The sequence below is a fragment of the Ambystoma mexicanum genome, chromosome 11 (genome assembly GCF_040938575.1).
Source record: "Ambystoma mexicanum isolate Mex_15411 chromosome 11, UKY_AmexF1_1, whole genome shotgun sequence".
Classification (NCBI taxonomy): domain Eukaryota; kingdom Metazoa; phylum Chordata; class Amphibia; order Caudata; family Ambystomatidae; genus Ambystoma; species Ambystoma mexicanum.
This window is the reverse complement of record NC_090934.1, coordinates 910,878,205-910,905,337: the sequence shown is the minus strand read 5'-3', so window position 1 is coordinate 910,905,337 and position 27,133 is coordinate 910,878,205. Positions and strand designations below refer to the sequence as shown.

General features: G+C 45.3%; 1 protein-coding gene across 1 annotated transcript in view; it reads left to right on the top strand.

Moving 5' to 3' along the window:
• LOC138505067 (mucin-5B-like) overlaps positions 1 to 27,133 on the top strand; it is a 490,455-nt gene that overhangs the window by 156,128 nt on the left and 307,194 nt on the right. Inside the window, exon 6 of the mRNA XM_069625390.1 lies at positions 12,957 to 13,067. Within this exon, the coding sequence (XP_069481491.1) occupies positions 12,957 to 13,067 (111 nt within the window). The remainder of the gene's footprint in view (positions 1 to 12,956; positions 13,068 to 27,133) is intronic.

Sequence of the window (27,133 nt, the reverse complement as noted above, 5' to 3'; positions counted from 1 at the left end):
TTTGCTATGTTGTCACTCACTGACTAGAGAATATGTTTTCTGCAGACATCCTTCACTGACATGTAGATACTATCATCATTTCAAGAGAGTTAGAGAAATAAAGTTCACACAAGCCCCAAAAAATATTTGATATATTTCTCCTAAAACACATATTTCTTTCCATCTCAGAGTGCTAGCAGGTTTCCACATTTATCAGACATTCTTCCTGATTGTTTTTTTTTTTTGCTGGCCCCTCCACTCCAGCAGAACACATTTTTGTTGTGGGGGGCCCTCACGGACTCTTTGCACAGCACAAAAGAATTAGAAAAACTAAAGAACCATGTGTTAATTACGTTTCCATGGACACCCCTTTTCCCTTAAAAACATTTAATAGCTGGATATAATGTGTCCTGTCTGTTACTCACCACTCCGAAATAGGCCGAAGATGTGGAGGAGTGACCTTGGAGATGATGGTGGTACAAGAATCGATATTCAGCCTTCCATCCCAGCTCCCCTGAGTACAAGACTCAGGCTACCTCAACGAGGGGCTCTTTTCTACAATGTACCTCTCTGCTGTTTCAGTTGGGACAGACAGAGGTGTCAATTGAATAAAAGAGCGGAGAGAACACACACCGCCAATACCAATGCTGCAAAGGAATACAAAGATATTGGACAGTGTTGACGTTAAAGCAAGTAATCAGAACAGTTGAATTTAATGGGAAACTACCCAGGTAAGTATTGGAGTGGAGCTTCCCCGGGGTGGATCTACAAGAAATATAACACAATGAGTGGGAATATTCTAAAGAGCCTTTTAAAGTATCAGTCCCAACTTATATATCTAACTGGTAACAACTAACCTGAATAAGGATATTTTGAGGAAAGGAATCCAGGAAACAGAAGACAACGAAAGGAGAAAATAACAAATAGGAATGTTAGTATAGGGAAGTAACCCCGAACGGCACGGGTTGGTGCAGTTTCAGCAGAGCGTTTATATGCACTTGAAGACAAGTTCACAAGATAGTCACTCAATGTCCCAGAATCCAACAGAAGACAAATATCCAAACATAGTCGTGGAGAGAAAATAGTAGCAGAGACGGGATTTGCCAATTAAGTATGTACCTGAGCACACATGCATCCAGAGTAGGTGTACAAAAGTTCCGGATAGTTGACAGCAAGTCCTCTGCTTTGGTTCCGTGTGCAGAAGCGGCAACCTGGAATGAAGTACCGCAAGAGACAGAAGGGAGCCGGATCCAATAATGTTCCGAGTCAAATAACCAGACGAGCACGACAGGAATAAAGGAGGAGGCAAGCCAGTCCAGTAGTCAGGCAAGGGTCAAAACCAGGAAATCAGATGAGGAATCGTGTGGAGAAGACACGAAGTAGTAACGGACGTAACCTCTTGTAGCTTGTAACGCTAATTAGCAGCAACAAGCCCCTCGAAAGACGGTGGTTTTATAGCCGTAAGGGGGCGTGTCTTGCCATACGTCTTCCGCGTACAGGATGTGTCAGCTGACCCGGAGTCCGTCGTAGTCTGTACATGCGCCATGGCAACCTGTATCTGGTCCACAGAGGAGCTTGTAAAGAAGTCGTATTCTGCAAGGAGGCCCGCGGGGAAGCCCGAAGTGTAACAGCATCCTCCCCCAAAGACTCCGGCAACCCCCTGGCGGAATGGAAACTCCTCAGAAGATCCGGAAAATGTAAATTGGAGAGAGGCTCCCAGGTACGGTCCTCAGGGCCATAACCCTTCCAATCCACAAGGTAGAACAACGTACCCCTAGACAACCTGCAGTCCAGGATACGCAAGACCTCATACTCCTCCTCTCCATCCACCAAGATTGGCGAAGGACGTGTAGGCAGACGAGTCCCCTGGATGAAAGGCTTGATCAGGGAGACGTGAAAGACTGGATGTATCCGCCATTGGCACGGCGGGGAGAGCTTGACTGCCACGGGATTGATAACATCAGTAATGGCATAGGGTCCCACGTATTTAGGCAGAAGCAAACGTTTGCCCGCAATTCTTAAATTACGGGACGACAGCCACACCTTCATGCCACTGCAATAGACTGGTGCAGGGGATCGATGCACATCGGCATACTTCTTGGCACGATCTTGAGCTCCGAGTAAATGACAGCGTACATCCCGATGAATCTTATCGAGATCTCTTATGCAGTCTCTTGCTGCTGGATTGACAGCCGGCAATACCGGATCAAGTGGGAGTGCCCTAGGATGACCATCATACAGGGCTAAAAAGGGAGATACCCCAGTTGATGTATGCATAGAGTTGTTATATGCAAACTCTGCATAAGGCAGAAAAGTAAACCAAGACTGTTGGAACTGAAGGCATAAACAGCGTAGGTAGGTTCGATAGTAGCGTTAGTTCTCTCAGTCTGCCCATCCGTCTGAGGATGGTAAGCCGAGAAGTACCTGTCCTCAATACCCAGAGAAGCTGTAAGAGCCTTCCAGAATCGTGACGTAAATTGTGTACCACGGTCGGAAACAATAACAAAGGGGAATCCAAAGAAACGAAACACATTCGTCAAGAACAGTCTCGACAATTCTGGAGCCGCAGGCAAGCCAGAGCAAGGTATGAACAATGCATATTTTGTGAAATAATCAACAATCACCCAAATGGTGTCATGGCCCTGAACGTCAGGAAGTTCCACAATGAAATCCATTGACAGCATCTGCCAAGGTTTGTACGGAACAGGAAGAGGTTGTAAGAACCCTAGTGGTTTGGCTCTAGAGGTTTTACACGGAGTGCATATGGAACAAGTCAAAATGTAGTCATTTACATCACGAACCAATGAAGCCCACCAAGCCCAACGCCGTAAGGCTTCAAGAGTCTTTTGACTTCCTGGATGTGCTGCAATCAAAGAATCGTGAGACCACTGGAGCGCCAAAGCTCTAGCTTGACCTGAGGGTATATAGACACGCCCTTGAATGAATGGCATACCCTGAAAACTTCCAGGTTGAAGTCAGTGATCTCTTTTGGATGGGTTGAGACCCAATCAAGGATGATTGAACGCAAAGAGGGCTGAACCGAACAACCACAAACAACTTTGTTCGGTAGGAGAGGAAGTGCTTCGACCTGTTAGGACTGGCCATCCGCATGTAGGCGAGAGAGAGTATAAGCCGAAACTTGCGCGTTAGCAGGACGGTATGTGATAACAAATTGATACTGTGAAAAGAACAAATGCCACTGCGCCTGTCTAGCTGTAAGGCATTTCATAGATTTGAAGGCTAACAGACTGCGGTGATCCGAGTATACCGTTACCAGGTGTTTGGCCCCCAGAAGGTGATGTCCCCATTCCAAGAATGCGTCTCTGATGGCTAAGAGTTCGCGTTCCGTGATGGAATAGTTCCTTTCGTAAGCTGTCAATTTACGAGAGAAGTAGGCAACAGGATGAACCTTGCCCGAATGAGGACAAGTTTGTGACAACACCGCCCCAAGAGCATAACCCGAAGCGTCAGCTTCAAAAAAAAAAGGAAGCTCGGGATCGGGATATTTGAGGACAGGGGCGGAAGTGAAGGCTGATTTTAATTGATCAAAGGCTTTCTGAGCTTCTGAAGACCATACAAATGGCCCCTTGGCACTTGTCAGAGAGGTAAGAGGTGCAGAGATTTCAGAAAAGCCATTGATGAAGCGTCTATAAAAGTTTGCAAATCCCAGGAATGATTGTAAAGATTTGACTGAATTGGGCACAGGCCATTCCAGGATAGCACTAATTGTGGACTGACTCATGCGCACCCCATTGTTAGTAAGATCATATCCCAAAAAATCCACCTCTTAGGAGTGAAATATGCACTTTTCGGCTTTTACAAACAATTTGTGATCTCTCAGACGTTGGAGCACTGTTTTGACATGTATTTCGTGGTCTTCCTGGTTTTGTGAATAGATCAAAATGTCATCCAGGTAGACAACAACAAACTGATCAAGGATGTCATAAAACAAATCGTTCATGAATGCCTGAAAGGTGGCCGGGGCATTAAATAGCCCAAAGGGCAGGACAAGGTATTCAAATAGACCGTAACGTGTTTTGAAAGCGGTCTTCCATTCGTCCCCATCTCTCATACGGACCAGATTATAAGCTCCTCTGAGATCGAGCTTAGTAAATACTTTGGAAGATCCCAATTGATCAAGGAGGACAGAGATCAGAGGAAGAGGGTACTGTTTTTTTATGGTTGCTGCCTTCAAAGCACGATAATCTATACAGGGACGTAAATCCCCTTCCTTCTTAGGAACAAAGAATAGTGGTGATGCAATTGGTGATTTGGATGGACGAATGAATCCCATGGCCAAGGCCTTGTCTATATAATATTTAAGGACTTCATCTTCTTTGAGAGTGAGGGAATACACTCTGCCGGATGGTATTTTTACTCCCGGGATTAGGTCTATTGGGCAATCATAGGCTCTATGAGGAGGTAGAGTCTCTGCCATCCCTTTGTCGAAAACATCTGCGTAATCTGCATATTGAGAAGGTACCATAGAGACAACATTATTAGAAACAGCTCCAATATGCATAGTAGGAGAAACCAGTGCCCTAACCGGACTATCCTGTGTAATTCCAAGTAATGTAGTGCATCGTGTATTGCATATATAGGAAGGGAACTGAATCTGAGATGTCGACCAGTCGATGGCAGGGTTATGAAGCTTCAACCATGGAATACCCAGAATGACTCTGTAGGCCGGTCCTTTGATGTTATGGAATGATATCTCTTCAGTATAGCCTTCATCGGTACTCATATGTAGTGGAACCGTTTGGTGAGTTACCATTCCTGATACAAGAATTGAACCGTCCACTGCATTCACTGTTTCAGGTATAGCTTTGCGAATCAGTGGTATTCTTGACATAGAGGCAAAGCATTGATCAACATAATTACCTGTTGCACCTGACTCAATCACGTCTGTTGTCTGGAATGAAACACTGTGATTCAGGGAAAATGTAACAGGTAGGCGAACTAGATGACTCGGATTTTGTAATGTAGAGTCCAAAGGTGAATTTCCCGACATAGGGACTCTGTCTACTGTCGGGATTTGGCGTTTCCCGCCTTTCTTTTGGGTTTTTTGGGACATTCAGGCAATAAGTGGTCAGAAGCCCCACAGTACATGCAGAGATTGTGTGATCTACGATATTCTTGTTGAGCAGGGGTAATTGGTCCCCTAACCACACCAATCTGCATAGGTTCTGGTGCAGGAAGTGAAGAAGACGAGGCCTCTGCTGAAACCGTGCTGAACAATGCTGGTTTCTTTTCACCACATCTTTCGGATTTACGGGCATCAATCTGAAGGACTAAATCTAGCAGTTCCCCGAATGCCATGGGGACGACAGGAACATTGGAGAGGATGTCCTTTAACTCATCTGAGAGGCCTTGATAGAAGACGGCGGTTTTCTTTTCTTCAGGCCAGTCAGTTTTTGCTGCCAACTGATTGAACCGGGCCAAATAGACCAATAGAGAATTGTTCCCTTGTCGATGCTTAAAGAGTTCCAGGTCAGTAGCTTGAGTAGTATAACGTGTATCAAATACTTTACTCATCATAGCAAGAAGGGCATCACAATTGTAGAGAACATGACTGTTGGATTCTAACAATGGGTTAGCCCATGCGGCTGCAGTGCCTCCTAAATGTGACAAGACAAAAGCCGCTTTAGTTGTAGAAGTTGTAAATGAAGCGGGACGACACGAAAAATGCAGTTTGCATTGGTTAATGAATGTTCGGTATTGTTTAGGATCGCCTAGGAAGCGTTCAGGAGGAGCTAGAGGGAATTGGGTTGTAAGCATGATCGGGTTTGATTCCTGCTGCGGAGGTGGAAACCCTGATCCTGACACTGTAGCAACAGAAGACAAATATCCAAACATAGTCGTGGAGAGAAAATAGTAGCAGAGACGGGATTTGCCAATTAAGTATGTACCTGAGCACACATGCATCCAGAGTAGGTGTAGAAAAGTTCTGGATAGTTGACAGCAAGTCCTCTGCTTTGGTTCCGTGTGCAGAAACGGCAACCTGGAATGAAGTACCGCAAGAGACAGAAGGGAGCCGGATCCAATAACGTTCCGAGTCAAATAACCAGACGAGCACGACAGGAATAAAGGAGGAGGCAAGCCAATCCAGTAGTCAGGCAAGGGTCAAAACCAGGAAATCAGATGAGGAATCGTGTGGAGAAGACACGAAGTAGTAACGGACGTAACCTCTTGTAGCTTGTAACGCTAATTAGCAGCAACAAGCCCCTCGAAAGACGGTGGTTTTATAGCCGTAAGGGGGCGTGTCTTGCCATACGTCTTCCGCGTACAGGATGTGTCAGCTGACCCGGAGTCCGTCGTACTCTGTACATGCGCCATGGCAACCTGTATCTGGTCCACAGAGGAGCTTGTAAAGAAGTCGTATTCTGCAAGGAGGCCCGCGGGGAAGCCCGAAGTGTAACAGCATCCTCCCCCAAAGACTCCGGCAACCCCCTGGCGGAATGGAAACTCCTCAGAAGATCCGGAAAATGTAAATTGGAGAGAGGCTCCCAGGTACGGTCCTCAGGGCCATAACCCTTCCAATCCACAAGGTAGAACAACGTACCCCTAGACACCCTGCAGTCCAGGATACGCAAGACCTCATACTCCTCCTCTCCATCCACCAAGATTGGCGAAGGACGTGTAGGCAGACGAGTCCCCTGGATGAAAGGCTTGATCAGGGAGACGTGAAAGACTGGATGTATCCGCCATTGGCACGGCGGGGAGAGCTTGACTGCCACGGGATTGATAACATCAGTAATGGCATAGGGTCCCACGTATTTAGGCAGAAGCAAACGTTTGCCCGCAATTCTTAAATTACGGGACGACAGCCACACCTTCATGCCACTGCAATAGACTGGTGCAGGGGATCGATGCACATCGGCATACTTCTTGGCACGATCTTGAGCTCCGAGTAAATGACAGCGTACATCCCGATGAATCTTATCGAGATCTCTTATGCAGTCTCTTGCTGCTGGATTGACAGCCGGCAATACCGGATCAAGTGGGAGTGCCCTAGGATGACCACCGTACAGGGGTAAAAAGGGAGATACCCCAGTTGATGTATGCATAGAGTTGTTATATGCAAACTCTGCATAAGGCAGAAAAGTAAACCAAGACTGTTGGAACTGAAGGCATAAACAGCGTAGGTACGGTTCGATAGTAGCGTTAGTTCTCTCAGTCTGCCCATCCGTCTGAGGATGGTAAGCCGAGAAGTACCTGTCCTCAATACCCAGAGAAGCTGTAAGAGCCTTCCAGAATCGTGACGTAAATTGTGTACCACGGTCGGAAACAATAACAAAGGGGAATCCAAAGAAACGAAACACATTCGTCAAGAACAGTCTCGACAATTCTGGAGCCGCAGGCAAGCCAGAGCAAGGTATGAACAATGCATATTTTGTGAAATAATCAACAATCACCCAAATGGTGTCATGGCCCTGAACGTCAGGAAGTTCCACAATGAAATCCATTGACAGCATCTGCCAAGGTTTGTACGGAACAGGAAGAGGTTGTAAGAAACCTAGTGGTTTGGCTCTAGAGGTTTTACACGGAGTGCATATGGAACAAGTCAAAATGTAGTCATTTACATCACGAACCAATGAAGCCCACCAAGCCCAACGCCGTAAGGCTTCAAGAGTCTTTTGACTTCCTGGATGTGCTGCAATCAAAGAATCGTGAGACCACTGGAGCGCCAAAGCTCTAGCTTGACCTGAGGGTATATAGACACGCCCTTGAATGAATGGCATACCCTGAAAACTTCCAGGTTGAAGTCAGTGATCTCTTTTGGATGGGTTGAGACCCAATCAAGGATGATTGAACGCAAAGAGGGCTGAACCGAACAACCACAAACAACTTTGTTCGGTAGGAGAGGAAGTGCTTCGACCTGTTAGGACTGGCCATCCGCATGTAGGCGAGAGAGAGTATAAGCCGAAACTTGCGCGTTAGCAGGACGGTATGTGATAACAAATTGATACTGTGAAAAGAACAAATGCCACTGTGCCTGTCTAGCTGTAAGGCATTTCATAGATTTGAAGGCTAACAGACTGCAGTGATCCGAGTATACCGTTACAAGGTGTTTGGCCCCCAGAAGGTGATGTCCCCATTCCAAGAATGCCTCTCTGATGGCTAAGAGTCCGCGTTCCGTGATGGAATAGTTCCTTTCGTAAGCTGTCAATTTACGAGAGAAGTAGGCAACAGGATGAACCTTGCCCGAATGAGGACAAGTTTGTGACAACACTGCCCCAAGAGCATAACCCGAAGCGTCAGCTTCAACAAAAAAAGGAAGCTCGGGATCGGAATATTTGAGGACAGGGGCGGAAGTGAAGGCTGATTTTAATTGATCAAAGGCTTTCTGAGCTTCTGAAGACCATACAAATGGCCCCTTGGCACTTGTCAGAGAGGTAAGAGGTGCAGAGATTTCAGAAAAGCCATTGATGAAGCGTCTATAAAAGTTTGCAAATCCCAGGAATGATTGTAAAGATTTGACTGAATTGGGCACAGGCCATTCCAGGATAGCACTAATTGTGGACTGACTCATGCGCACCCCATTGTTAGTAAGATCATATCCCAAAAAATCCACCTCTGAGGAGTGAAATATGCACTTTTCGGCTTTTACAAACAATTTGTGATCTCTCAGACGTTGGAGCACTGTTTTGACATGTATTTCGTGGTCTTCCTGGTTTTGTGAATAGATCAAAATGTCATCCAGGTAGACAACAACAAACTGATCAAGGATGTCATAAAACAAATCGTTCATGAATGCCTGAAAGGTGGCCGGGGCATTAAAAAGCCCAAAGGGCAGGACAAGGTATTCAAATAGACGGTAACGTGTTTTGAAAGCGGTCTTCCATTCGTCCCCATCTCTCATACGGACCAGATTATAAGCTCCTCTGAGATCGAGCTTAGTAAATACTTTGGAAGATCCCAATTGAACAAGGAGGACAGAGATCAGAGGAAGAGGGTACTGTTTTTTTATGGTTGCTGCCTTCAAAGCACGATAATCAATACAGGGACGTAAATCCCCTTCCTTCTTAGGAACAAAGAAAAGTGGTGATGCAATTGGTGATTTGGATGGACGAATGAATCCCATGGCCAAGGCCTTGTCTATATAATATTTAAGGACTTCATCTTCTTTGAGAGTGAGGGAATACACTCTGCCGGATGGTATTTTTACTCCCGGGATTAGGTCTATTGGGCAATCATAGGCTCTATGAGGAGGTAGAGTCTCTGCCATCCCTTTGTCGAAAACATCTGCGTAATCTGCATATTGAGAAGGTACCATAGAGACAACATTATTAGAAACAGCTCCAATATGCATAGTAGGAGAAACCAGTGCCCTAACCGGACTATCCTGTGTAATTCCAAGTAATGTAGTGCATCGTGTATTGCATATATTGGAAGGGAACTGAATCTGAGATGTCGACCAGTCGATGGCAGGGTTATGAAGCTTCAACCATGGAATACCCAGAATGACTCTGTAGGCCGGTCCTTTGATGTTATGGAATGATATCTCTTCAGTATAGCCTTCATCGGTACTCATATGTAGTCGAACCGTTTGGTGAGTTACCATTCCTGATACAAGAATTGAACCGTCCACTGCATTCACTGTTTCAGGTATAGCTTTGCGAATCAGTGGTATTCTTGACATAGAGGCAAAGCATTGATCAACATAATTACCTGTTGCACCTGACTCAATCACGTCTGTTGTCTGGAATGAAACACTGTGATTCAGGGAAAATGTAACAGGTAAGCGAACTAGATGACTCGGATTTTGTAATGTAGAGTCCAAAGGTGAATTTCCTGACATAGGGACTCTGTCTACTGTTGGGATTTGGTGTTTCCCGCCTTTCTTTTGGGTTTTTTGGGACATTCAGGCAATAAGTGGTCAGAAGCCCCACAGTACATGCAGAGATTGTGTGATCTACGATATTCTTGTTGAGCAGGGGTAATTGGTCCCCTAACCACACCAATCTGCATAGGTTCTGGTGCAGGAAGTGAAGAAGACGAGGCCTCTGCTGAAACCGTGCTGAACAATGCTGGTTTCTTTTCACCACATCTTTCGGATTTACGGGCATCAATCTGAAGGACTAAATCTAGCAGTTCCCCGAATGCCATGGGGACGACAGGAACATTGGAGAGGATGTCCTTTAACTCATCTGAGAGGCCTTGATAGAAGACGGCGGTTTTCTTTTCTTCAGGCCAGTCAGTTTTTGCTGCCAACTGATTGAACCGGGCCAAATAGACCAATAGAGAATTGTTCCCTTGTCGATGCTTAAAGAGTTCCAGGTCAGTAGCTTGAGTAGTATAACGTGTATCAAATACTTTACTCATCATAGCAAGAAGGGCATCACAATTGTAGAGAACATGACTGTTGGATTCTAACAATGGGTTAGCCCATGCGGCTGCAGTGCCTCCTAAATGTGACAAGACAAAAGCCGCTTTAGTTGTAGAAGTTGTAAATGAAGCGGGACGACACGAAAAATGCAGTTTGCATTGGTTAATGAATGTTCGGTATTGTTTAGGATCGCCTAGGAAGCGTTCAGGAGGAGCTAGAGGGAACTGGGTTGTAAGCATGATCGGGTTTGATTCCTGCTGCGGAGGTGGAAACCCTGATCCTGACACTGTAGCAACAGAAGACAAATATCCAAACAAAGTCGTGGAGAGAAAATAGTAGCAGAGACGGGATTTGCCAATTAAGTATGTACCTGAGCACACATGCATCCAGAGTAGGTGTAGAAAAGTTCTGGATAGTTGACAGCAAGTCCTCTGCTTTGGTTCCGTGTGCAGAAACGGCAACCTGGAATGAAGTACCGCAAGAGACAGAAGGGAGCCGGATCCAATAACGTTCCGAGTCAAATAACCAGACGAGCACGACAGGAATAAAGGAGGAGGCAAGCCAATCCAGTAGTCAGGCAATGGTCAAAACCAAGAAATCAGATGAGGAATCGTGTGGAGAAGACACGAAGTAGTAACGGACGTAACCGCTTGTAGCTTGTAACGCTAATTAGCAGCAACGAGCCCCTTGAAAGACGGTGGTTTTATAGCAGTAAGGAGCCGTGTCTTGCCATACGTCTTCCACGTACAGGACGTGTCAGCTGACCCGGAGTCCGTCGTAGTTTGTACATGCGCCATGGCAACCTGTATCTAGTCCACAGAGGAGCTTGTAAAGAAGTCGTATTCTGCAAGGAGGCCCGCAGGGAAGCCCGAAGTGTAACACTGTCTTATACATTGCTAACAGAAAACATGCAGACATCTTGAAAGTAAACTTAAAGCATTAAAGCACATTCCACCAGCGGAATGGCATATGCTCTGCACTTTTAAGAAATATCACAATTGGAGAAGTTTGCAGAATGCCACATGGATAAAATGTGCAGAAGTCATTATTCATCGATTTAGACTTACTGGCCAATACCGAAGAGGGACAAAAAAAGTATTTTTTTTAAAAAACTGAAATGGCCAAATTTCATAATTTTTACGACAGTTTTGGCCTGTTAGGATGGAGTTGTTTGATTGGTGCTGGTAACCATCCTCTTAATTAATCGGGGATGCTTTCCACCCTCATTATGTTTAAATTTCAAAGCTATTATGATTAGTAATGCATGTCCAATGACGGAGAAGGAATGAAAGTTTGCTTACTTGCAACCCCATTTCTCCATTTTGGGTCTATTCTTGATTACCATACAAAGACTGTACCCTGCACGCCTTCATGTCAGGGGTAATTACTACGAGCTTTTTCTAAATGTGACAGTTGTATCTGAGAAGTTTATGGAAACAGACGATTCACTAGATTTAGACCATAAAACAGACAAACATGAATCTGTTTTTATTAGGTTTGATGCATAAGGTGGCGCGTGCACAACCTATGTGGCAAAGCATTGTTAACACATGAAAGAAGCATGGGTGTCCAGTAGCAGAGTATCTGCTTGACATGGTAACTGGAAATGCTCAGGCATGAATTTGTCACAGCAGAAAATATTATGTTGTGTATCCCTGGACCATTTAGAACAACCTGTGGTTGTTTTTTTCGTGATTCTCCAAATCAGGAGTCCTGTTGGAAAGCACATGCTTAATCCTGTACTGGTGTAGTGATCCTTACTTTGAGTGCTCCTCCCTCATCTGTATGTGTGTGTGAACTCCCTCCCATTAAGGGTTGGGCACAGGTAGTATAGCTCAGTGGTGACGTGCTCATCTTCGAAACAAGATGACGCAGAGCAACACAGGTTCGAATCCCAGGTCTGCCCTTAGAAACCTCTTCAGTATTAAGCGCATTATAAATAACCAATTATACATTATACATATTGGGATATTTCCAACAAAATTGAGCTATTCAAAAAACATTTGTGCAGGAACTTATGGGAGTGTGTGGGTGGGTTTTATGTGACTATTTTGAGCTACTTGTCACAACAGTGTATTTGGAATAAATTGTTCACATGAATCCAGGATTGAAATGTAAAACAGTGAATTCAAATTTTGCATCTTTGCTTCAGATGCTCAAAAAAAAGAATCCTGGGTGCATTTTTTTCTAAATAAAGAATCAGCTAGGCATCTTAGCAAGCACTACCATTTCCAAATAAGAGCCTGGCCGAGACGCACACACAGCATCTTGGCTCTCAGTCCAGCAGCTTAACCACGCAAACACATATTTTATGTTATCGGCTGCATAGTCGTGCGTGATAGGAGATTTCCAAATTAGAGACAGGAAAGCAGATCCAGTTATCTTGCAAATCTGTGCCCACATCAAAATCAGTTAAAGTGAGTGACAGAATAAAGCTGTATTTTAAAGATTTGTTTATACCCATGATTTATATAGATTGATGTATAAAAAAAGATTTTCATTTGTCCATGGTCAAATATTCTTAACCTCATACATAACAACGAGCCGGGAGACTCTCAGGATAATTTCATAATCACAATGCTTGTAAGATTGTTTGAATTAGAAAACAAAATCCAAGTATCTTAAAATGTGATCACATTTGTTTCAGTCTTGTTCAGACAACACCTTCACAGTCCTGGGAGAACTGCGCAAATGTGGCTTGACTGACAGTGAGACGTGCTTGAAAGGTGTCCAGCTCCAGCTTCTTGGAGGACAGACTGTAAGTATTCATTAATGTTTTTTTTTTAATGAAGATGACATATGAGGATGGATTTGTGTCATTTGGCTATGTGTCCTACCCATTTAACACTCATCTCTAAGTCAAATCTATATGATTTTCCTCACATTGCCACCCATCTTCCCTCAAACCACACCCCTTTGTGCACTCTTTTACCTGCATTTGTATTGTATGCTGAATTTGTCAGCCATTTATACTTCCAAAATGGTGGCTGCCATGTGTTACTGTTAATAAAAAGTTATTTGACTTGATTGATGCTTTAAAACATGTTTACTGAAGCTTTTAAGTTATGTTACATATTTGAATGTATGTTGTAAAAATAAACAAGTTACTGTTATAGTTACATTTTGTTATAAAATGGCTCTCAAAATGTCCATCTACTTGCTTGTGGGTGTCTAGTGTTTTCTGCTGTAAGCAGTGCCTGACTGGATATGCAGTTAGTGATGTGATTGGATCGCCAGTCTGTGTTTGTAAGTCTCTCTCAGACCAACGTAGTCTTGTGCATTTGTGCATAAGTGTTTAAGGATGTGAACACTGCAGTGCCTCTTATCAATCTGCAATCACTCTTTGTTTCAACATTCCACACTTCTTACGCTCTGTAATGCGGGCATTTGCTTAAATAGGCCGAATGGTTGCTGCAGCGCACATACTGCTGGAAATTCTGTAGCTTCCTCTAGGCTACAGATCAGTGAGATTTGCAAGAGTAATTGTAACGCTTACCTGAACTCTGCGGGGACACCGTAGTGGGGAACTGCTGGGCACAAGTCTGGGACACTGGAGTGGAAACTGCTGGGCACAATTCTTCCCTTCTACCTTGCTAGCAAGGGGTCCCTGCATAAAACACCAAAGATTCCTTAGTGTGTGTAAAGTGCTCAAAATCTTGGATTCTAAGAGAATTCTCCTTAAAATTCTTACCTAGGTTATTTTTGAAGCGAGCTATCCATCCTGCATCTGTGCAGGGGCTCTAGTTCTGCAGAGGGACATCCAGATGAATACAGTGGGGTGGAAAGGGAGCAAAAGTGACAGAAGGGAAAATTCCTACTATGCTAGTGGAGCCCCACTGGGCATGTAGTGAAAAATAGGTTACAACCCACTCAGAAGAAATGTGTTTCACACCCCAAAAGCTTCTTCTTCCTAAGTATGTGTGTATAACAGGATGAACTGAACTGGCACAAAAACCAACGTGCAGCTGCACGTAATAACAACAATGGGCAAAACCTTTCAATAAATGCCTTAACTGTGGAGTAGAAAACCTTCGTGTAAATACAAGCCCAAACGCACTTCACTGTAAGGAGTAACAATGCCTTTCACTCAAAAGACTGTAGCAGGTGAAGAGCGGGAAAAATGCTTGGTAGCAATGCCTGCCAAATGCACTTCTAAATAAACGCCGCAATGTCTTTCCCTCAGAAGCCTAAAGCTAGCGAGGAGCGGGACACGCGCTCAGTAGCAATGCCTGCCAAATGCACTTAACACTAACATGGCAATGTCTGTCACAGGAGATAGTTCGTCAGCGGAGAGCGGGAACTCGTTTTACCGAATGCTGACTGAACGCTCTTCACAAGAGCATGTCTTTATCACTCTGCAATAAATAAAGTCAATAAACACAAGAGCAAGCCGCTTGCAAAGAAAAAGAAAACAGATACTTGCAATGTGTAGCGCTGACAGGAACAATAAATACTTATGCCGCTGACAGGAACGAGTGCATATTAGAATGCAGCCGTGCGGAAAATGAAACTAAATGACTGAAGTTATTTTGTGCTAAAGGACAGGCTGGGGAGGTGAAGGAAAATACGAAAAGGGATTAGAATATGGGACCGTTGAACCAATGAAGCGAAAAACTAAAGTTGACAGGACAGCTGACTGGAACTGCGGTAAGCGTCAATTGAAGGCAATGATGACGCGAAGCAGGGAACTCTCGAGGGGAGGGGCTTAAATAGGAGCAGGATGACAACCACTAGACAAACACTGCTCACCTCCCAGAATAAGCTAGACGGCCATGTGTAAAAGTCAGGAAGTGACATCAATTCCCCTCCAGTGCTCCGAGTTGTTTTTTTGTGGACCAAGAATTATACATGGAAGACCACTTCCTTTTAGAGTCAATTAGGGAACCTTTTCCTGTGATCATGACAGTATTCCCCCCCAAGGTCCCCCCTTTTCCAGGTTTGCTAGGGTTATTCAAATGGAAGGATTTTATCAAGCGGGGTGCATGAATATTTTCAAAAGGCTCCCAAGTTCTATCCTGTGGCCCATACCCCTTCCAGTCCACTAAGTAGTACAACTTTTTACGAACTACCTTAGAGTCCAGGATGGCCTTTACTTCATACTCTGGTTGGTCTTTTTCCACAACTATGGGAGCTGGGGAATCTTGAATTCGGGTATTAGGACTCACTGCTTTCAACAAGGACACATGAAACACTGGATGAATCTTCATATTCTTGGGAAGCGTTAACTTCATAGCCACTGGATTGATAACCTTTTCTATATTAAAAGGACCCAAAAATCTTGGAAGGAACTTCCGGGACCCTCTCAATCTCAAGTTCTTTGTAGCCAACCACACAGTGTCTCCCACCTTATACTCCGGGGAGTTTCTTCGTTTTTTATCAGCAAACTTCTTCTGAGCTTCTTTTGCTAAGTACAGCTGTTTTTTTGCTTGGTCCACTGCAGTAGTGATATTGTCGTGCAAGGTTTTGATTGCAGGCATTTCCAAGGATTCAGGTGGATCATGAACAGAGGTTCGGGGATGCCTTCCATAAATAGTGAAAAATGGAGTCAATCCAGTGGATGAGTGGACTGAATTATTGTAAGCGTATTCTGCAATCCACAAAACCTTGAGCCAGGAGTCTTCAGTCTGATGGAGCATGCACCTCAGATACTGCTCCAATGTTTGGTTTGTGCGTTCGGTTTGCCCATCCGTTTGTGGATGGTAACTGGTGGACAAACGTACTTCAATTTTAGCCATTTTACAACATCTCTTCCAGAATTCCGAGACAAACTGACTTCCTCGATCAGACACGACTATGGAAGGAAAACCATGTATCCTCACAATGTTCTCCAAAAAGATTTTGGCCAGAACTGATGCAGTTGGTAGACCTTTCAGGGCTACAAAATGCGCCATCTTGGAAAAAAGGTCTACCACCACCAGGATGGTGTCGAATCCGTCCCTCTTAGGTAAATCTGTAATAAAGTCTAGCGAGAGGGTATGCCAAGGAAGAGGTGGAACATCCAATGGCTTGAGAAACCCGGCAGGTTTCATTTTCTGAGATTTGTTTTGTGCACAGATTCCACATGTCTTAATAAATTGAATCACATCTTTTCGCCAGGTAGGCCACCAGAAAGATCTCTTGACCTTTTCCAACGTTTTTGTAACTCCAGGATGTCCTTCCACCAAAGCACTGTGGTAGTCAGCAATCACTTGTTCTCGCAACTTTTGAGTAGGTAAGAAGAGCCTTCCATTATAAAATGGCAACCCTTCCTGGACACAACAATGTTCCTTCTCAGACTCCCACTTTAGCAATTCTGCCGTGCTAATATTTGCTTGGATTTCTTCTCGCAGCTCTTCAAACAATGAATCTGTGGTATTCATAACTCCAAGCACTTTCTCTGCAGAAATTATTTCCACTGGGGTTGTGGCAATGTAAGCCTCTTCACCCTTACCCAGTCTGGACAGAGCATCAGCCTTTCCATTACGGATACCAGGCCGAAAAGTGATAATGAAGTCGTACTCCGCAAAGAAAAGGGCCCATCTTAACTGTCGCGAAGATTGTGCCTTTGCAGAGCGTAAATACTGCAAATTCCGATGGTCAGTGAAAATGGTGACAGTGTGCATAGCCCCAAGTAGGTGATGCCTCCATTCCTTCAATGCACATTTTATTGCCAACAACTCTTTATCAGTGACAGTATAATTCAATTCAGCCGCAGAAAACTTTTTGGACCAAAAGGCCACTGGGTGCATCTTTTGCGATATTGGATCACGCTGTGATAAGACTGCACCCATGGCCACATTGGACGCATCGGTTTCCACCACAAAGGGAAGATCCGGTCTGGGATGTTGAAGAACTGGAGCCACTGTGAACTTCTCCTTCAGCTTCTGGAAGGCCTCATCCGCCTCCTGTGTCCAATTGAAGGTTTTGTTCTTTCGCAGCAAGGACGTGATGGGATGAACCAGTTGAGAAAAGTCTGATACAAATCGTCGATAAAAGTTGGCAAACCCCAGAAAACTTTGGACTCCTTTCACAGAAGTTGGAGCTGGCCAGGAAAGGATGGCGTCAACCTTTCTGTTGTCCATTTTTACCCCCTGCGAAGACAACATGAATCCCAGGAATTCAACTTCAGGAACATGGAATTGACATTTCTCCAACTTCACGTACAAGGAGTTTTCTTTGAGGATCTGAAGAACGGCAGTGACATGTGTAAAATGCTCCAGAGGATTGGCTGAAAAGATCAAGATGTCATCGACATACACCACTACACAAATATCCAGTAACTCGCGAAATATGTCATTCATAAAAGACTGGAATGCAGCTGGTGCATTACATAGCCCAAAGGGCATAACCTGGTATTCAAATAGTCCATAGCGAGTGCGGAAGGCCGTTTTCCATTCATCTCCAGGTTTTATGCGAATGAGATGGTATGCCCCTCGAAGATCAAGCTTGGTGAAGATCTTGGCTCTCTTTACTTGGTCCAATAGGGTAGAAATGAGAGGCAGGGGGTATCGGTTCTTCACAGTGATTTGATTCAGGGCTCTATAATCGATGCATGTTCTCAAATGTCCTTCTTTTTTGGGCACGAAGAACAGAGGTGATGCAGCAGGGGACTTAGATGGTCTAATAAATCCATTGGCCAAATATTGATCAAGGTAAGCTTTCAGATGAAGGTTTTCCTTTTCCGTTAATGCATAAATGCGATGACAAGGAAGCTGAGCTCCTGGAATCAGATCTATCTGACAATCATAAGGCCTATGGGGGGTAAAATTTCGACTTGCTTTTCTTCTTGAAAAACATCCTGAAATCTTTGATATTCTGAGGGCAATGAACCAATGAGGCCCAACATGATCTCAGTATTCTTTGTTGGTTGCTCTAGGCCCGTAGAAGGTTCAGAGAGACTACAATTCTCAGAACATTCAGAGCTAAACATCAAGGTCCGTGCACGCCAATCAATAACAGGATTATGTTTTTCCAACCAAGGCATTCCTAGGATGATTTGAAATTGTGGTGCTTGAATTAGGTCAAAGGAAATCCCCTCCTTATGTCCTTCCTGGCAGAGCATGATGAGATTGTTTGTTAACTGAGTCACCGGGCCTGACACTAGAGGGGTGCCATATATGCCAGTAGATCTTGATTGCCCTGTCGCAGCGATAACAACTCATTATCTAGGGCTTGACCCTGAGTGTGACGCACAAATAACTTTTCCAGTTCCCGCTGAAACTCCTGAAAATTTCGTAACAAAGGATCATCTCTGTTGACAAGGGGAATAGACCAGTCGGCTGCATATCCACCAAGATATGACAACACAAATGCCACCTTAGACTGGTCCGTGGGAAAAACTCCTGGTCTACATAGAAAATGTAGTCTACATTGGTTTAAAAACACTGCAAACTTCTTTGGGTCTCCATTGAAACGCTCCGGGGGAGCTAAGGGAATATTTCCTGGTACAACCACTTGAACTGGAACAGCTGATGCAGATGGGGCTGGAACTTGTGGATTACCCTGAGGCAAGGGAACCTGTTCAGCTTGAGACTGCAATAGTTGGCGGGCCAATTCTTCGGTCCTATCCCTGTTTACCACTAACTCCCTCCTCAGAGCGTTGGTTTCTGAACGAGCTGCATGAACCTCAGCTCTCAATTCCCCCAACAATTGGACCAACTGATCCACCTCTGGAGTTCCCATGATGTCCAGGCAGAGTATGTTTCAGTACGGCTTCGCGTTCTGTAACGCTTACCTGAACTCTGCGGGGACACCGTAGTGGGGAACTGCTGGGCACAAGTCTGGGACACTGGAGTGGAAACTGCTGGGCACAATTCTTCCCTTCTACCTTGCTAGCAAGGGGTCCCTGCATAAAACACCAAAGATTCCTTAGTGTGTGTAAAGTGCTCAAAATCTTGGATTCTAAGAGAATTCTCCTTAAAATTCTTACCTAGGTTATTTTTGAAGCGAGCTATCCATCCTGCATCTGTGCAGGGGCTCTAGTTCTGCAGAGGGACATCCAGATGAATACAGTGGGGTGGAAAGGGAGCAAAAGTGACAGAAGGGAAAATTCCTACTATGCTAGTGGAGCCCCACTGGGCATGTAGTGAAAAATAGGTTACAACCCACTCAGAAGAAATGTGTTTCACACCCCAAAAGCTTCTTCTTCCTAAGTATGTGTGTATAACAGGATGAACTGAACTGGCACAAAAACCAACGTGCAGCTGCACGTAATAACAACAATGGGCAAAACCTTTCAATAAATGCCTTAACTGTGGAGTAGAAAACCTTCGTGTAAATACAAGCCCAAACGCACTTCACTGTAAGGAGTAACAATGCCTTTCACTCAAAAGACTGTAGCAGGTAAAGAGCGGGAAAAATGCTCGGTAGCAATGCCTGCCAAATGCACTTCTAAATAAACGCTGCAATGTCTTTCCCTCAGAAGCCTAAAGCTAGCGAGGAGCGGGACACGCGCTCAGTAGCAATGCCTGCCAAATGCACTTAACACTAACATGGCAATGTCTGTCACAGGAGATAGTTCGTCAGCGGAGAGCGGGAACTCGTTTTACCGAATGCTGACTGAACGCTCTTCACAAGAGCATGTCTTTATCACTCTGCAATAAATAAAGTCAATAAACACAAGAGCAAGCCGCTCGCAAAGAAAAAGAAAACAGATACTTGCAATGTGTAGCGCTGACAGGAACAATAAATACTTATGCCGCTGACAGGAACGAGTGCATATTAGAATGCAGCCGTGCGGAAAATGAAACTAAATGACTGAAGTTATTTTGTGCTAAAGGACAGGCTGGGGAGGTGAAGGAAAATACGAAAAGGGATTAGAATATGGGACCGTTGAACCAATGAAGCGAAAAACTAAAGTTGACAGGACAGCTGACTGGAACTGCGGTAAGCGTCAATTGAAGGCAATGATGACGCGAAGCAGGGAACTCTCGAGGGGAGGGGCTTAAATAGGAGCAGGATGACAACCACTAGACAAACACTGCTCACCTCCCAGAATAAGCTAGACGGCCATGTGTAAAAGTCAGGAAGTGACATCAATTCCCCTCCAGTGCTCCGAGTTGTTTTTTTGTGGCCCAAGAATTATACATGGAAGACCACTTCCTTTTAGAGTCAATTAGGGAACCTTTTCCTGTGATCATGACAGTAATGCTTATAAAATAGAAGCTCAATAATGGCTCCTGTTTGCAAGACGTCACACTGCACAGGAGTGGGGATGCCCCACATAAGTGTTATTTAAGCTGGGTTTACAATGAAGGGGAAACACACTAACAAAGCAGCAATTTGGCGTAGTTGTGCAGAAAGAGCTGCAAACCTTCCAGTGCTGGCTAGAGGGTAAGTAGGGGATAATAGGCAGCTTCCAGACCTTCCACCGTGGGCCGTTGGGTTGCAGTTTCCCTGTTCCCCTCCTATCCCTGTGCTCACTCTGGGTTTTTCGTTTCCAGCGATCACTGTTTTCCCCTTTCCCCGTGCTGCTCTGACTGTCCTTTCCCCCTACCTCCTGCCACATTGCTTTACAGTCAGCCAGCAAGTTTTGCTCTCTGCCCCTTTTGTATCCCATTATGCAATAGGCCGCTGATTCCCTTGCGTTCAGCCAGTGCATGGCCGCATTACCCTATTCCCTGCCACAATGTTCCTTTTCAAGAGTTTCCATTACTTCCTTTGGGCAGTGGTGACTTTTTCCTCCTGCCAGGCTTCCTTCTCCTTGGTTCACTGTTTCCAGTTGCCTTCATGCTCGGTCTGGTGATTAGCTAGCCGGCCGATATAGCCCGCTCTCTAATAGACTCTGCTATCTCCCTGCCCTGTTACTGTTTGTCGTGGCACTTCCGTTTGCTAAGTAGTGTTCTTGGACTTTTTGCATTTTAACAGGCAAGTAGCGCCAAATAGAAATTAGCATAGCCCAGTGGGGTAATGTGCCTGTTCAATGTGAGGATTGAATTGCTCAGATCTGATTTATAGGCAGATTTTGTTCCACAAATACATGGTCAATTACATTTTCCTTGGTCTTATGTCCAATACTGAGCGTGGCCGAAATGCTGTAAATGGCTATGTTTATGTATCACGTGCCAGTGTCACACTGTTGCAGTGGCAAATCATGGCCAATGAATCAGGCTAAATTGAATTCAGCTACCCTCACACCAGTGGAAGCATCAAGCGCAACAGTTTAAAATAATTAAACTCAACTCTATTCAATAGTAAAATTCTGAGCGCAATGAACATGCAATATGTACTTGGTTGTATGTTAATTTATTAATGCATGTGCTGTTACAGTGACTCCGCTCACACTTTTCTGAGACACCCCCTCTTGGTCATGTGTGGCCTATTCTGTGTTTGCATAGATATTCTTCATACACCCGTCATAAGGCCTGTGTGTATCGTCTTAAACACGAAGGATGGGCAGCATGGCGTAAATCATTTGGAAAGAGTTGCTGAATATATTATAATTCAGCGCTAGAATTTTTTCCATTGAATTTATTTGAAGACATACAGTGAGTACAGTATTATGTCCAGTTTTGTTACACTTTGGAAGGTGTGTATATTTTGCGGCCCGACTGTGAGCTGTTATAAAGGCTTTAGGGATTAATGTTGTATTGATGAGATTTCTCTCAGACCTCATTGCTTTGCCTTTAACGGCTTCCCTTTTATTCTCTGTATACAGTCCACTGTCTGACAGAACTTCATTTACTTTTGAGTGTTATAATGGTGGGCCTCCCTCCTTTGTGATGAGAAGTGGAAAGATACCAAGCTGTTTGACATTGGGCCCCATCTTTCTACTTTGTACTATTAATAATGAATGTTCAGTTTGTGCCTCTTCACAGTTCTGCTGAGGAAACAGCAGACTCAGCTCCTTCGAGCCGCGACTACTGTTTGTTCTTCCCCAAATTCATGTTCATTTCTACTGTTTATGTGTTAATTAATAACCATTATTTGAAACATCTTCTGATTTCCAAGGCTGAGAGGCTTTAAGATGTATACATACTTTAAGTAGGTATCTCTTTAGCATCATCAATAACTCCTCCCCAAAACTTTATTTTGGTGCAACGTAATGATTGTGGTTTTACACTGGACTTGTACCGACTACGGTCTAATATGGAACCATTATTTAAATGCTCAGATAAGAATGGGGTGGAATAGGAAAGTGCATTCATACACCTACTCACCTACTCATGCCAACTGGGACACTGTTCGAGTTAAGGAACATTGCACACAATTTAAAGACCAGTGATAAATAAGGTTTTTAAGCCCTGGAGCAAACGGATTGTTCCACAAGGAAGGATCGCCATTATTTTTGATGGAGGCGAAGGACAGGTGTGTAAATGTTGTATTTGTAACATGTTTAGCGAATCCCCACTCTACTGTTGAATACTTATTAAAACCAACACGAGCATGATCACACCAGCCCCACAAACCTGAATTAATTGCTGTGAGGGGAGAGGAGGCTGGCAATAAAAGCCCCCCTCTCACCAGCATTCTTACATGCACCCTCATCATTGTCTCTCACTCTCACCTTTCCTTGCACCCATACATTCCCTAGCAGGCTTCCTCTCACACCCTCACTCTTACCATCCTGCTATCAAGCCTTTTCTACCCTGGCTAGCACCATCTCTCACACTTTTCTCTCTCTCCCTCGCACACTGTCTCTCCCTCCTCCCACTCACTCTTATCACTCTCGATCTCTTTCCTCATATCCTCTGTCCTTGTCTGATTCCCCTCTTTCCTTCTTGTCGCATCTGGATGGGTCTGTGAAGGTTGGCAAGTCCCACACTTAAAGATGTGAATGTCAGCGTGTGCCACACTTGGATAGAATTGTGAACGTTGGCCTGCGTCGCATCTAGATAGGAGTGTGAATGTCAGCAAGTACCGCACTCAGATGGAATTTCGAATGATAGCAAGCTCACGCTTGGATGGAATTGTGAAGCTTAGCAAGTGCCACACTTATATGGCATTGCGAATGTTGGCAAGTGCCACACTTAGAGATGTGAATGGCGGCATGTACCACAACTGTATAGAACTGTGAACGTTAGCCTGCGTCTCATCTGGATGGGACTGTGGGAGCTGGAAGGTGCCGCACCTGGATGGAATTGGGAATGTTAGCAAGCCCCACACCTTTGTTAATGTTGGCGTGATGTAGCCGAATCCAGGTGTAGCCTCCATCACTGCCTATCATATGCAGAAACCCATTTACGGTGGAAACGGGGCCTTTGCCCCACCCTACAGGATTCTCAACTCTGGGTGTGGCCTCCATCCTTGTCTATTGTATGGTGGAGCGTGGTGTATTGTGAGACCTGGGCTTCTGCCTCACCACACAGGATTCTTAACTCTCGGCACTCAGCCAAACTGTGAGGGTCAGCTTCGAGACATATAACCCACTAACCAAAAAAGTTCAAATTCTGCATACCTAACTCATACAGAAACCTACAGAACCAACTCTCGCACAGCAAGACACACGCACTTCACCACACCGCAACAACAAACACCACATAAGCCGCACCAACAGCACACAAGGCCTGACTTCAATCCGACACACGCACCAAAGCTCAGCACATTGTGTATACCAAACTAAAGCCGCCAACAGGGCACCACTTCTCTCACTATTCTACTCCCTCTTTACCCTACTAACCCAACCCGCCTTCTCGTTTGCAGATCCGCCTGAGCGCCTGGGGACCAACTCCATTGGTGACGGTGCGCTATACAAATACCTTTAACATAACATAACATTCTCCTCTCTTCACACACTCTTACCCTCTCAATAGCACCCTAGCATGCATCGTCATCACACTTCTTTTACCCTCAATTTTCTTGGGCCCATGCTTTCTGCACCATCCTACCTCCTCATACCCTTGCTCTTACATTCCTGCTTTCACCCTCTCGTGCGCAACTCCTCTTTCTCACCGGGCTAGCACCATCTCTCACTCTCATCGCTCTTCTCCCTCTCTCTCTCGGCATGAGGCATCCCTGTATGTCGCCCCAGCCTCCTGATTTCCAGGACATCAGTCATATAAAATGTTAGGAACAAATATTGCCTGATCAGATTGCAGTAGGGGAATGCCGCAATATAGACAGGCCTCGAGCCCCGCTCTTGGAGGTTAGTAATGAAAGGACCACTATTTGATTCGGTTGCTAATTTTACAAGGTGATTCTCCTAGCAATATCTATAAAGTTTTATCTTTCAACCTAGCTTGAAGAGTTAAAACAGAGATTCTTGTTACAGAGCTTGCTCCAGACTGCCATTTGCTTTATAATATAGCTTTTTTGCTGATCGTGCCTAAGGACTTACAATTCTCCAAACGTTGATAAGACTCGTTGTATTTTACCATCATCCTGTTGTTGTCAAGCACACACAATTTCAGCCAACACATATTAGATCTTTGGATGAACAGCTTGAAAATTCCAGGTTGTTCCAATTCTAAGTTCAAGTATTCAATAGACAGGGATGGTGGCATATGAAATAGTTTCTGCATCAATTTTGCCTAAAATGTCACCAGCTCAGGGCCATATTTTGCCTAAAATGTCACCAGCTCAGGGCCATACGCATGCCCCCAAATTTTAATACCATACATGAGGACAGGGATTATTTTCAAATTATAAAGCAGTAAGACAGTCTGAACTGACAACTCATCATTCTTCCCAATAAATACACTAATTGTATTAGCCATAACTGCACATTTTGCTTTCGTTTCGATCCAATGTGTTTTCCATTTGAGATCACTATCAATACAAACACCTAAATTTGTATAGCTTGTAACTGTCTCTAATTTTACACCATTCAGTGTCCAAACAGATCAACCTCTTTTCTTTTTGTTAGCTGGAAATATCATAGCTTTGATTTTTTATATATTTACAGTGAGACCATTTTAGGCAGCATACACTCCTAATGACTCAATCAACGCCTGTAGACCCCCGGGAGTGTGGTCTAATAATACTAGGTCATCGGCGTATGCTAGCCAACTTTTACATTTGGAACCGACCTTCACTGGGCACTGCTTGTCGACCTTTAATTCTCCAGCATGGGGTCTTGCATGCATTCACATACTCATGAATATTCCCTGTTGTCAGGCTGGTATTCCTCAGTAAAAGAAAAAATCAGTTTCAGTTTCATTTCTGAACTGTCTTTCTCCTAACAACTAATCACTGAGCTCTGGGTCATACTGCCCCCAGCCAATGACTGCCCTCTATCTAAGCCCCTCCTCAGGCAGCCATCTTCAGATTTTTACCGCACGCTCAAGTGTTGGGACACATTGTGCTTAGCTCTCGAGCTTTTACTGCGTGTTTTGCTTTTTTGGAAGAGTTCACTCTGTTTTCCAGTCAATACAGCCCGCGTGCTCCATCGTTCTTCCTTCCGATTAACGGGGACCCGTTTTTCTGATTCTTCAGTGCCCTTGAAGGGCAGATTTAGAATTTCTTTTTGGAAGCTTCCAGAAGAGTCTTCAGGTCTTCACTGCGTGGATCATGTCAGACGAGAGGAAAGATTCCCCTTCCCTTTTAAAGCTTTGTTCCGACTGCGGTTTGCTGACACGGACGGTAAGCATTCCCGATGCCTGTACTGCCTGTACCCAAAGCATAAGGAGGAGCATTGTGCGTTTTGCTGTGAACTCCCGAAACGCACATTGAAGGATTGGTGTAAACGGCTGGAACAATGGCTGCAGGCCCAGGCCTCTCAAGGCCTCTGCACCGGGGGTTCCCAGGAGCATGCCTCTCCCGGATCTGGGAAAGCTGAGCATTCTTCTAAGTCCTTTGAGGGCGCCCTTCCCACGGGGGTCCAACAAAAGCCCAAGCACCGCAAGTCCGCTACCATCATGAGCACGCTGCGGAAGGCTCTTCGAACGGAAGGCCGCCTTCGACATCTTCGGCTGCATTGGTTTCCAGTCAACGCTCTGGATCTTCATCGAAGAGAAAGTTGAATCACCTGGGCAAGCTGAAAGTGGCCCCAGAGATGACCAAGGAGAAGACCAAAAAGGGTACGACGTCTGGCCTACCCATGACGGATAAGGCCAAAGGGGAGCGAGGGCCCGACTCAACCCCTATGGAGAAGGCCAAGCAGGAAAAGGTGTCCACGGTAGCCATGAAGGCCAAGCACGGATGAAGGCCAAGCACGAAAAAGGGTCCGGCCTGACCGTGAAGGCCCAGGTGCACCAGACGAAGGCGTCGCCTTCCATCGAGGTGGTGGTAGCGTCCCTTTCAAAGGCTGCAGGGGCGTACCCACAGGGTGCCCCTCCGACGGCAAGGGTGTCCCTTCCTCCCAGGAGGGAGACTTCATTTAAGCCCATTGAGAAAAAAGGATGCCTGTCACCTCCCCGAGACCGCCCCCTCTGGACGCGAAGAAATGTGGGGGGGGGGTGTTGAGGCCCTCCAGGGCACAGACATCTCCTCTGCCAATAAGGAGGAACTTGTTTACTTTCAGACCATCCAGGAGGGCGATGGCGACGAGGGAGACGCCGGAGACATGCCCTACGACGAGGGCGGCAACGAGGATCCTGTCATGGAGCCTCAGGACGACGAGGGCTCTAGCCCTGCTCCCGCACCCCATTAGCCTATCCCTGCTCCTCAGTTGCCCCTAAGAGACCTTTCAATGGACATTCTCTATACCCTTCATACGTTGGTATCCGAGATACAGAGGAGGGTGCCGGTGATGCCGCCACCGCCCCCCCCAGCGGCGCCTACCGGCCACCCCGCTGACGATGGGCGAACCGCCAGCAAAGAAGAGGAAGAGGCACCCACTGCCCCCTTGTCACCCTTTGCCTCCTTCTCTGCCACCCCACGCAGGTGAGACAGGATCGAACACAGCGAATGATGACGGGCACGGATGACGACGGCGGGATGGCGACCTCCCATCGCCACCACCCAGAT